We start from the raw sequence: 12,516 nt of genomic DNA, 5'->3' as shown, positions 1-12,516 counted from the left end.
TTTTAAGATTATATATCAGAAACAGCAATCCATATTGCTATAAGCAATATCAATATCTCATTGGATGCCTTGTGATGGTCTAAATCAAATACTGTTTGGCCGACTTAGAAAACTATGAAGGCATGGAATGGTCTAGTAAAAGAGGATTCTGTTCGACCTTCGTGTGTTTAGAAGGATACAAATCTGAAAGGAAAAATCTAGATATTGTTAAGTATGCAAAAGTGTGTGATTGGAGGTAGCGGACCATAAGGTTTTTCAGGCGTTGTCGTTGGTGACAGGTATTTCAGTGGTGGATTCCTTTAATTATACTTCTTTCGACAGTGAGCCTTTTTCTGTTGGCTTTGATAGTTGGGCAGTGAGCCCAGCTGCAATGAGCAACTTGGAAAAGAGTCATCCTTTGTAAACATCACCTGAACCAAGGTCACATTAGCCAGTGTTTCATAATTGAGAATTAGCATTCTCCATGGTATTTCCCATCTTAGGTTTTCCTCGTAAAAATCTGGTGTTCGTTGTGTATGGTGTTCTTATGTGCTTTCATGTTCATATCTGTTTTATTTATCTAATTGAAGTAAGGTTGATTCAGATCAATTAAAATTAAGAAAGATATTTTGTGATAACTGATTCGACACCCCCCACCAACCCCCCCCCCCACCCCCCCACTGATCTGGATTGTTCAACAAGTGTTGTAAGTTAATCGTTTGAAATTGGCAGCACCCTAGCAGGGGACATTACGAAACCAGTCAACTGTGCAGATACCGGAAACATTGACAGTAAATTGTTTCCAGATCCATGGAGTTTGTAAGTTGCCAGTTATAATTCTAGTTGCAGGTTCTATTGATAACAAATTCCATTTATCTACATATATTTGGGGCTGTCTAGTTGTCAATCAAATATTTTTTATAATTCAAACTGTCAAACTTCTCACAGAGTCAGTAGTTTATACTAATACATAAAAATTTGCTTCAAATATTAGTGATTGGTGTAAGCATACTGTGGCTGTCTACATTTCTCAAATTTGCAAATTTTAGATTTACAATGTCATGTGAACCATTTCTGCCAGTGATCAGTGTGTGTGGAGTAGTTATTCATGGATATTACAGTTTACTTGTGTAATGTGACATGTACTGTTTCTAGCTGAATCTATATTAAACATCCACAACTATACATTGTTTGGACCTTGAGATTTTCATCAAGCATTGTGTCATGAACTCCGCATGCTGACATTTAGAAAACATACAAACGTACCTTTCTAGTTAATCTAATATTTTATGTCTAAATATGTAGCACCTTAACTTTTGTTTTTATTTAATGCTTCACAAAATTTCTAAACATCTTCAGTCCAAAAACACTTTATTCCTGGATCACTACAACATAATACACTTCATTACAAAAAATACATGTTTCACTTGTTAGTGAACATAATACACTAGTGGCATTACCATATCAGTTAATCTGAAGCATTATGTATCTTCCGACATTAGATTTCAGACCAGAAGGGAATGCCAGATGAAATAATTCCTTATCTATCCACCAGTATATGCTTTCTAAGTCATGCATATCATCTGCTAAGCTAAACATGATGTTAACTTTGCCCATTTTTTAATTCAAATTCTAAAGTAATTTTGTTTTCCTTCTGAAAATACATTTAATAAGATGAAGAAACAGCCACCTGAAGGCGAAATGAAAGATTTTAAGGAAATTCAATTCAAACCAGATAAACGTTTCGGCCCTCATAGTCAAACTGCACCCGAACAGAATCTCGTGTTAGACCTGGCTCAGGCCCAGTCAGCACACGCTCTTCCATCAATAATGAATTCAATAGTGTTGACTTGCCAACATTTGGGCGCCCCACAATCGCTAGTTGTAAAGGCAACTTGTCACTGTCATCCTCATTTGTATTCTCCTCATTTTTAAATGTATCTATCGAAAAAGCAACAGCCTAATCAAAACCATGGAAAATTACGATAATAAAATCAGTTCTTCCACACTCTAAAAATAATGCTATCTACATCACATATGGAAAAATAAAACTAGTGAAAATGAAGCAAAAGACTAATATGTCTAGCCAAATTGGAGTTTAATTTTGTCATTGTCAAACAAATGTGGTCAAGGCAGTGAAAGGAACTGAGCCATCAAATACAGAGAATAATTTTACTCCTGTTAAATAAAAAGGTGAATTTTAATTAGCCATCCTGTTTACTGCTTAATTTTCTAGCAAGCAATTTGTTGCATTTTTCTAATGAAAAATATTTAGCTATTTAATTATATAAGATTGATTAGACTAGAGAAATCTAGTTAATTTAATATATAATTTTAGTTGCTTCTTGTTACATAAATTGTTAGAACTTAGTTTAATGCTTTTACTCAAGCAAAAAATCAAAATAAATTCATGTGGTTACATTTACTTTTGTTATTAGAGGTTCAAAATAAGTAGGGATCTTGCTTTGGACTGGGCCTTACAATCTATAGGGGAGTCGCTGTCCACACAGAAGAAGGATTGAACAATTAATTTAACTAGATTCATTCATTCATTTCATTTAAATCCTCTAAACGGATGAAAATAATATCAGTCCTTCAAACATTCAATTGAATCATTCAGAAACTTGCCAAAAATTTAACCAAATCATTGTCAAAACAATCAAATCATTCAAAATGAACAAGCACAATTTAATATTCATTCAAACCAAACAACTCATTCAAACATCAAATTAGCCGTTTTTGTCAGATATCACGGGTCCCAGATGACAGACTGATTTGGTCAGAAAGATCTGGGAAATGATCTGCATAGTCCCCATGCTTTTCTCCAAAAACGATTGGCCTTTTTAGAAATAAACTGTCTACTTCATTCCCTTTTATTTGTGGATTTGCGTGAGATGGTGGACTTTTTAGTTTGATGTTTGTTACTTTCATTTTCATGGGATGTGATGTTTTCAAAGTCAGGTTCAAGTTTGACTGTTTAACAATGCTGTCATAATAAGACCAATTAGGACTTTACTTTGATTTACCCTAACGTTCTCAACTAGGGTTTTGGAGTGTGCATCTAATTAAATTAATTTAAGAAAGAAATGAATAATTAATAATATGTTTGATAGTCACATATTCAAACCCTATTCCTTACTTCTCTAAGTCAACACTAAGGATGACAATTAGTATGTAGTAGGATGCTAAAATACCAATCTACAAGTGGATTCCCTCAAAGTTTACAGAACACATATTCATACCCATCTTATTACAATAATAGATAGTCATCTATTATTAGTTAATGGTAATCTATTGTAAATATCTAGTTAGCTTTAGTTTGTTTTTTCTTTTTAAGCTCTCTATTAGAATAGAATGTTTCTATTCTCTACAATCATTTCCTAAGGAAACATCATTTTATTCTTTTGTATCTATAGACCTCTTGGTCTCTGTTAATAGCAAGCAAGTATTTACCAATTACTTCGTAATATCGTATCAAAGCCTAAACTTCAATTTTTTTGAAAAATCTATAATTTCTTTTGAAATTATTTGTTCAATTTTTTCAAAAAATCATTTCTAAGGTTTTTTCTCCAAAACCCACCTAGGGTTTTTGTCCTTGTAAGAAATTCGTCTGTGCAAATCATGGGTCATGGTCTCTAGTCACATCTAAAATCATTGCAGAGCTCACACCTTTTGAAAATCGCGTCACAAATACCTGGGTTTGTGGAGGATCTTTGCCAAAAAATTGCAAGTTTCTTTTTCCTACCTCCCAACTGCAAAATCGCAACTTTAAAGGTGTCAACATGCGGCATCTTTTTCCTGCTCACAACCAGCAAATATCTTATACCTGTTCAACCTTAGTTTGCAAATAAATGGCGTTCATTAAAATGCAGTGAAAGGGCTTCGGATGACTGAAAAATGCAACCTCAAATGCGCCTTTTTTCCCTCACGTCAGCCTTCATTTTTTCTCAAATCTGGATGGCGTCTGCTGCATTTTTTTTCATCTTTTTTCTCTTCATGCTGTCGTGATCTTCATCCAGCTATAGTCACCTAATGAATCACCATTGTTATGGTTCAGTTCTACAATCATTTTGTCCAAATCCACCATTATTTGGAGTTCTTTTGCAGCCAGCTAGAGTTTTGATTGAAACCCTAATTTTTCATACCATATCCAAAATATTTTTACATTTTCTTGGTGGGTTTTTTGAAAGCTCAACTAGGTCGTCAAATTTTTTTGGGTGCCTCGATTTTTGTGCCTTGCTTTTTGAGCCAGCGAATCTAGAAAACGACACCATATTCCTTCTAGGTTTTTTTAAGCTCTCATCTGGGTCACTCTCTAATTTTTCTGCCTCTTCCATTTTTTTGCCTCGAATAATGTGTCTTCATCAGTTTTTTACTGAAAAACATGTTATGGCATCTCTAACAAACATTATGTTGAAAATAAACTAGAAAACATATATGAAAACTATCAGCATATACCCTGGGAAAAACCCTCTATACAGAGGGAAACAACCTAGCCTTCAAATTAGTACCTTTATTTAATGAAAATGACTAGTACAAAATTCAGACCTGCTGTCTGATTACAAAACAAATACCAAGATTCAGAACTGCTGTCTAATTACAAAGTTCAGAGCAATATTCAAATATATGTATTGCTTACTATTACCTCTAAAAGAATAAGCTACGATATATATATATAATATCAAACAGAGACTTTGATCACATGACATCTCTCAAAATTCAAAACCGAACACATATAAGAAGTCTATGACCACGGCTAGAAGACGTCCAAATTTTTTTAAGAAAAGAAACCGATTCAAGAAGATTATATATACAATCATGCTCTGCCTCAAAGATATAATAATAATCGAAAGCCGTAGGAAAGAATATGAAAAACGCTGCCGACAGATGTCATACTTCAGACGTCAACATTATTATAATCTTTGATATTCGCCGATGCTTCAAGACCTTTGATATATGCCGATGCTTCAAAACTTTTAATATTTGCTAACGCTAAATAATCTGGCATATAAGGAATATGAAACCGGCAAGAAGATTGCCGTTGATTATCTTGTGTGGGTCCCAGAATGACATATAAATTGCCATCTAATTTATATCCTGCAACCAAACGATTTTCTCTATATACAAATATTGCATTAATCTGTAATATTGAATAATCATTTAATATACTAAATTTCATATAAAGCTAAAAAATTCAACACTCCCTCTTAGCTTATATGGAATTTGTAAGTTAAATAAACAGCACAAAGATCCAATTTGATTAAAATCATGAAATATCTCTTAAAAAAAACATTTATTCATAATTGGATTTGATCAATCATGACAAATTTGTAAGACTCACAGCTAAGCCTTCATTCACGGACTCACTCAACGTGAATAGTTATGGAATCTCTCAACATAACACACAACTCTTATCACGGATTTACTCAACATGATAATATCATGGACTCTCTCTACATGATATTCACTATCGCATAGTGAAAGAGCTGTAATAGCTGATCTTACAATATTTATCAGATCACACACCAAAAATAATAATAATAGATAAATCTAAATAAGCTAGACTTATAATAATAATAGATAAATCTAAATAAGCTAGACTTAGTTCCATTTAAGTCTTAAGATTTACCATTCCTAGTTTTTCTCTGAAAAAACAAAATTTCACCTTAGATAGAGGCTTGGTAAAAATATCAGCAGTCTGATCTTCAGTGCTGATATACTTCAGCTCCACAGCCTTCCGAAGAACCATGTCTCTTAAGTAATGATACTTAATCTCTATATGCTTTGACTTGTCATGAAAAAATGGATTTATAGAAATTTTTATGCAGCTTTGATTATCACAGAAAATTGTAGTAGGATCAGAAGATTTTTCAAATAATCCACTTATGAGTTTTTGAAGCCAAATTGCTTCACGAGTTGCTGAGCAAGCTGCCACATATTCAGCTTGAGCAGTACTTTGAGCTACACATTTTTGCTTCCTGTTGCACCAAGTAATCATGCCTGAACCAAGACTGAAACAAAAACCAGAAGTACTTTTTCTATCCACAAAACAACCAGCCCAATCAGAATCTGAGAACCCATGAAGTTTCAAATCATTAGAACAAGAAAAACTCACTCCATATTGTAAAGTCCCTTTGACATATCTCAGAATATGCTTAACTGCAGTGAAATAAAATTTCCGACGTTCACTCATAAATTGACTCAAAGTATTGACAGCAAAACAATTATCAGGCCTTGTATTGACGAGATACATGAGAGAACCAATCAATTGTCTGTAAATAGTACAATCAATCAATTTTGAATCAGCTGCATTTACTTGAATTCTCTTCAAATTAGATTCCATAGGAGTCAGTCAAGCGTACCAAATCTCTTAAGAATATCAAGAGCATATTTACCTTGACTGATAATGATTTCATTAGATAGTTGCCAAATTTCTAGACCAAGAAAATAATGCATTAAACCCAGATCTTTCATTTCAAATTCAGAAGATAAATCCTTTTTGCATTTGACTATCATTTCATCATCTCCTGTGATAAATAGATCATCAACATAAAGAAAAAGAATCAACAAGAGATCTTTATACCTTTTGAGATAAATGTTTGAATCAGCCTCATTCTTTGAAAAACCCAAACTCAAAAGATAACCATCAATGCGCTCATACCAAGCTCGAGGTGCTTGTTTAAGACCATACAATGCCTTATGAAGTTTGCATACATGAGATTCTTTGTTATGTAAAATAAATCCATCGAATTGTTCTACATAAACTTCTTCATTAATAAATCCATTGAGGAAAGCTGTTTTTACATCCATATGATGAATCTTCCATTTTTTACTTGCAGCAATAGCAATAATGGTTCTGATAGAAGTGTACCTTGCTACAGGAGCAAAAATTTCATCATAATCTATACCTTCTTTTTGACTGAAACCTCTGGCAACAAATCTGGCTTTGAATTTGTCCACACTCCCATCTGCAGCATGTTTTGTTTTGAATAACCATTTAGAGGAAATAACTGATTTATCTTTAGGTCGAGAAACAACCTCCCAAACTTTATTTTTTAGAATAGACTCGTATTCTTCTAACATGGCATCCTTCCAAACCTGCTAACTTAAAGCTGATTCAACACATGAAGGTTCAGAGTCAATGAGATTACACATTAAAGCAGAATAATTATCAAAAGTTTGAGGACGTTTACTTTCCCTAAAGGTTCCTTTAGGGGCTGAAAAATTTTCAGCTTCTTGCATGATATTCCTTGCCCACAACGGTCTCTTCTTCTCATTCAAAGGACCACTAGGTTCAGCTTCAGAAATATCTTGAATTTTAGGAGAAGGAGAATCCTCCCTCTCAGAGAAGATTTCCGGATTAGAAGAAGAATTTTCAGGAACCATAGGAACATCCAAATCAACATCAAGAGAAGAATCAGCAAATTTGGAGCAGTCAAAATTTTCTTCAAAAGAAACATCTCTACTAAGTTCAATAGACTTTTGCCCTGGAATATAAATCCTATAAGCTTTGGCAAATTCGCTATAACCAACAAAAATTCCCTTTTTACTTGAAAGATCTAATTTTAATCTCTTATCTTTGGGAATATGAATATAAACTGATGAACCAAAAACTTTTAAATGACTTACATCAGGTTTAGTACCGGAGAAAGCTTCTTTTGGAGTCATATTATTAAGTATGCGATGAGGACTCCTATTTTGAACATAAATTGTCGTCCTGTAGGCCTCTGCCCAAAGAAAAATTTGCAAATTTTTGTCATGAATCATAGCTTTAGCAGCCTCAACAATAGATCTGTTTTTTCTTTCAACAACTCCATTTTGCTGACAATTATAGGGAACACAGAACTCCCTCTTGATTCCTGCTTCAACACAAAAAGACTGAAAAGAACCTGAAATAAATTCACTGCCATTATCAGATCTGAGAGTCTTGATTTTCTTTTCAGATAAATTCTCAACCGAGGCTTTAAATTCCTTGAACTTGGATAATACTTCATCAGATTCTTTGGTTTTAAGAAAATAGATCCATGTTTTACAAGAACAATCATCAATGAAAGTAACATAGTACCAAAAACCACTTAAAGAAGCTGATGACATTGGTCCACATAAATCTAAGTGAATCAGCTCTAAAACATGCTTAGATCTATTTTCACTTGAATGAAAAGGACTTTTCGAAAATTTTCCCAAAGAGCAACCTTTGCAAATGCCATCAAATGAGGAACTGAGAGAAGGAAGACCTACAACAAACTTCCCTAAAGAAGAAAGAGACTGGAAATTAAGATGACCAAATCTCTTGTGCCATAATAAGTTGATGTTGGAAGTAGAATGATTTAAAGCATGAACTTGATTGGCTGCAAGCTTATAAAGACTTCCATGACGTTCACCAATAATTTGAGCAGAATTAAAATAGAATCCTTCTTCCAAGCCATTACACTTCCATTAGAAAAAGCAATATTAAGACCCTTATCTTCCAAAGCTGATATGGAAATTAAATTCCTCTTGATACCAGGAACAAATAAAACATCAATTAGATGAAGAGGAATACCAGATTTTAATTTTAATAGTGTTACCTGCCCCTTTAACAGAATAGGATGCATCATCACCAATGATCACTTGAAGATGAGGATCTGATTCAACCAAATTTGAGATATGATGCTTGAACCCAAAACTGTGACGAGATGCAGCACTATCTATTAACCAAGTATTACGATCAGCTTGCACATGACTAGACAAGGCTGATATAAGAACAAGACCTTCTGAGTGATCATAAGAATCCTTTGAGGGAGAAGAAACTTTTGAATCAAATATAATCACATCATGAAAATTGAGTTTCATAGTCAATGCTTAGCAAAATGACCAAGTTTTTCACATCTAAAGCATTTAATCTTGGAGAAATCTTTCTTTCTTTTAAATTCAAAAGATGAGGAAAGACTTTTTTCTTCAAACCTTTTGAAAAATTTCTTTCTTCCTCTTTTCTTAGAAGTTTGAGAAGTAAGCACTTGATCTTCTACTTGAATAGATTTACGAGAACTCCCTCTAGCTTCCAGACGGAACTCCTCTTGAATACAATCAGTTCTCAGCCTTTCAAAGGTTGGAAAATCACTTCTGCTACTAATACCTTGAATGAAAGATTCCCAAGAATGAGGTAGACCATTCATTGCAAGCATAACAAGTTCTTTGTCATTGACAGATTCTCCAATAAAGCTTAACTAATCTTTAAGTTCAGAAATCTTCAAGAAGAAAGAGACAATAGAGTCACCTTTGCACATTGATGCAAGAGCATCCAGAGGTATAAGGGCAATCCTGTGTCACTCAAAAAAATGTACTTAGACTTAGTTTTTGTTTGATGTGTTTTCATTTTTGGATACCCATTCGGGTCAAATAAAGGTTACAACTCTCACAGTGCCACTATCAGTGCGTTTGAAAATCCTGAAAAAATAGGAGTATTTATTTTGGGCCATCATTTTGGTAAACTAGGTGTGAATTGGCCAGATGAATGTAATCATGATTTAGAGCATTCCAGAAAAAGAATCAGGTCAATAGGCCCCACGGTTTGAAAGTTATTGCAGTTTTTCGGGTTTTGGAAACCTCCTAAGAATGCTTCATGGTCAGGTTAGGGGCATTAAATGACCTCGAAAAGGGCCGAAAAATGGGGGACGAGCTAAGCTGGTCCATAGGGCTATAGAGCGCTTCGAGAGCTTTCCAAAAATGTAAACGGTTCGTCAATCGGAGCTACGGTTCAAAAGTTATGCCTCCCGAAAGTTCGGTTACCGTTTCTAGATTCTTCTAGATTTGCACCGACTTCTAACGCAGCTTCTGGAACCTTCTATTTGGTCGGTGGATGCCTACTAGCACTTTCTAGAATGTACTCCTAGTCCTTAACCCTCCGGGGTCTATTTAAGGAGATTTCTAGCATTGTAAAAGGCAGTTCGGAGTGGAGTTTGAGAGGAGGTACTAAAAGGAGAAATTTTCTCCAGATTTATGCTATTGTAAGCCCTTAGGGCATGTTTTGAAGTTTATTTTCTCTGAACTGTTTGTACTAGTTTATTTTCCCAGTTAACACAATTTCCCTTTTCTGTTGTGTCCATTCTGTTCTTGGGTTGTGTCCCCATCACACATCTTGATATGAAGAAGCTGCATGCGAAAAGCCAAAGTTCTGCTGGTATTGTTTATCTCATACACACTATGCAGTGAATCAAACATTTCTTTGGCAGATTTCAGCTTGGAAATAGTAGGAACTAAATGATCCTTCATGGAGTCAATAATAATTCTTTTGGCCAGAATCACATTCTTTTTCCAAGCTGCTATTTCTTTAGGATCAGAGGGTTCTGAAACTTCAGACTCCACAAATGTAAGAAGATCATTTTCTTCCAGAACTAACAAGATTCTGGATTTCCATGAGATGAAATTTGAGGCTCCTTCCAGACGATCTTCTACCTTCAATCCAAGCACCATGATTCAAAAAATGAAAAGAAATCTAGTCTAGACTTAGAAATTATGAACCTGGCTCTGATACCATGTTGAAAATAGACTAGAAAACATATATGAAAACTATCAACATATACCCTGGGAAAAACCCTCTATATAGAGGGAAAAAACCCAGCCTTCAAAGTAGTACCTTTATTTAATGAAAATGACTAGTACAAAATTCAGACCTGCTGTCTGATTACAAAACAAATACCAAGATTCAGAACTGCTATCTGATTACAAAGTTCAAAGCAATATTCAAATATATGTCTTACTTATTGTTACCTCTAAAAGAATAAGCTACGATATATATATAAAATATCAAATAGAGACATTGATCACATTACATCTCTCAAAATTCAAAACAGAACACATATAAGAAGTTTGAGACCACGGCTAGAAGACGTCCAGATATTTTTAGGAAAAGAAACCGATTCAAGAAGATTATATATACAATCGTGCTCTACCTCAAAGATATAATAATAATCGAAAGCCACAGGAAAGAATATGAAAAATGCTACCGACAGATGTCATACTTCAGACGTCAACATTATTATAATCTTTGATATTCGCCGATGCTTCAAGGCTTTTGATATACACCGATGCTTCAAAACTTTTAATATTTGCTAATGCTAAATAATCTGGCATATAAGGAATATGAAACCGGCAGGAAGATTGCCGTTGATTATCTTAGGAATATGAAACCGGCAGGAAGATTGCCATTGATTATCTTGTGTGGGTCCCAGAATGACATATAAATTGCCATCTAATTTATATCCTGCAACCAAACAATTTTCTCTATATACAAATATTGCATTAATCTGTAATATTGAATAATCATTTAACATACTAAATTTCATATAAAGCTAAAATATTCAACACATTATGCTCGAGCACAACTCCAAATTCAATGGTTGGAATTATGGCACCTGGAAGCAATGAATCATTGCAATTTTTTGAATATCGGAACACCGATCAACTTGTTTTGGGTGTTATGAAATGTCTAACTGCTCCTGGTTCTCATCAAGATACATGGGATTTGAATAATTGAGAGGTGGTGGTGCTTATCAAATTATCCGTGGCTAATGATCAGCTTTCTTAGATTACATCCGGCAAGACAACTGTCAAGATCTGGACACATCTCAAAGGTCTTCATGAGACTTCTGATAAAAGTAGAGCTTTCTTTCTGAAAAACACTATGTTTTCTATTGTCATGGATGAGCGCAACTCGCTCCAAGCACACCTGAATCAGATTCAGGAAATCCGTGATCAGTTACTTGCCATTGGTTGCAAGATGGAGGAAGAAGATATTGTGGTTATCACCCTTTGGAGTTTACCAAAATCCTATGAGCATTTTATCGAGACTCTCAACATCATGTCTTCTATTGTTGATTTGAAGTTCACTTATCTTTGCACACTGCTACTTCAGCAAGATCAGTGGGATCAACAGTTTGGTAGCAACTCCAGTTCCACATTTATAGAGCAAGCCTTTGCGGCAAAAGCCTTTCAGAAGGATAAAGGCAAGATTCAATAGCCATCTCAGCAGAAGTCTTCTGCTCCAGCATCAGATGGTTCCCGAAAGAAGAACATTCAATGCAACTACTGCCACAAGTTTGGACACATGAAGGTTGAATGTCGGAAACACTTAGCTACACAATCTAAGCAATCAGGTTTGCAACCCAAAGCGAACAATGCGAAGCTAACTAAGCAGACAGAGTTTGCCTTTTACGCCCTCATGCTAAAAGACTTGCAGATCATGTGAAGTCGTCTGCCTAGTACATTCATTCAGGTGCCTCTCGTCATTTCACTCACCGTAGAGATAGGTTTAGTGACTACCAACCTTATTCAAACTCTGTTATTTTTGGTGGTAGAGAAGAGTACACAGTTATCAGCAAAGGCGACATTCAGATTTAGTCTGCTGATAGGAATCTCATATTCCTTGATGTGTACTATGTTCCAAGGATGGAACTAGATCCACTCTTAGTCAGTCAGTTGCTGCGACATTCTCCACACTTGGATGTCACCTTCAATTCACATCAATGCACCATCACTAATCAAGCAACTCAGTCTATT

General features: G+C 34.8%; 1 protein-coding gene across 3 annotated transcripts in view; it reads right to left on the bottom strand.

Annotated features, from left to right (window-relative positions):
- Positions 1-12,516, bottom strand: part of LOC149569632 (GTP-binding protein) — a 242,567-nt gene that overhangs the window by 162,812 nt on the left and 67,239 nt on the right. For all 3 annotated transcript variants that reach the window (XM_089822343.1, XM_089822345.1, XM_089822344.1), the window contains exon 6: positions 1,712-1,920. In XM_089822343.1, the coding sequence (XP_089678469.1) occupies positions 1,712-1,920 (209 nt within the window). The remainder of the gene's footprint in view (positions 1-1,711; positions 1,921-12,516) is intronic.

This window comes from Cupressus sempervirens, chromosome 3, assembly GCF_028749045.1.
Source record: "Cupressus sempervirens isolate cs-2001-9-10 chromosome 3, ASM2874904v1, whole genome shotgun sequence".
Lineage (NCBI taxonomy): Eukaryota > Viridiplantae > Streptophyta > Pinopsida > Cupressales > Cupressaceae > Cupressus > Cupressus sempervirens.
Note: the sequence above shows the minus strand (reverse complement) of the source record. Positions and strands in the feature narration are given on the sequence as shown.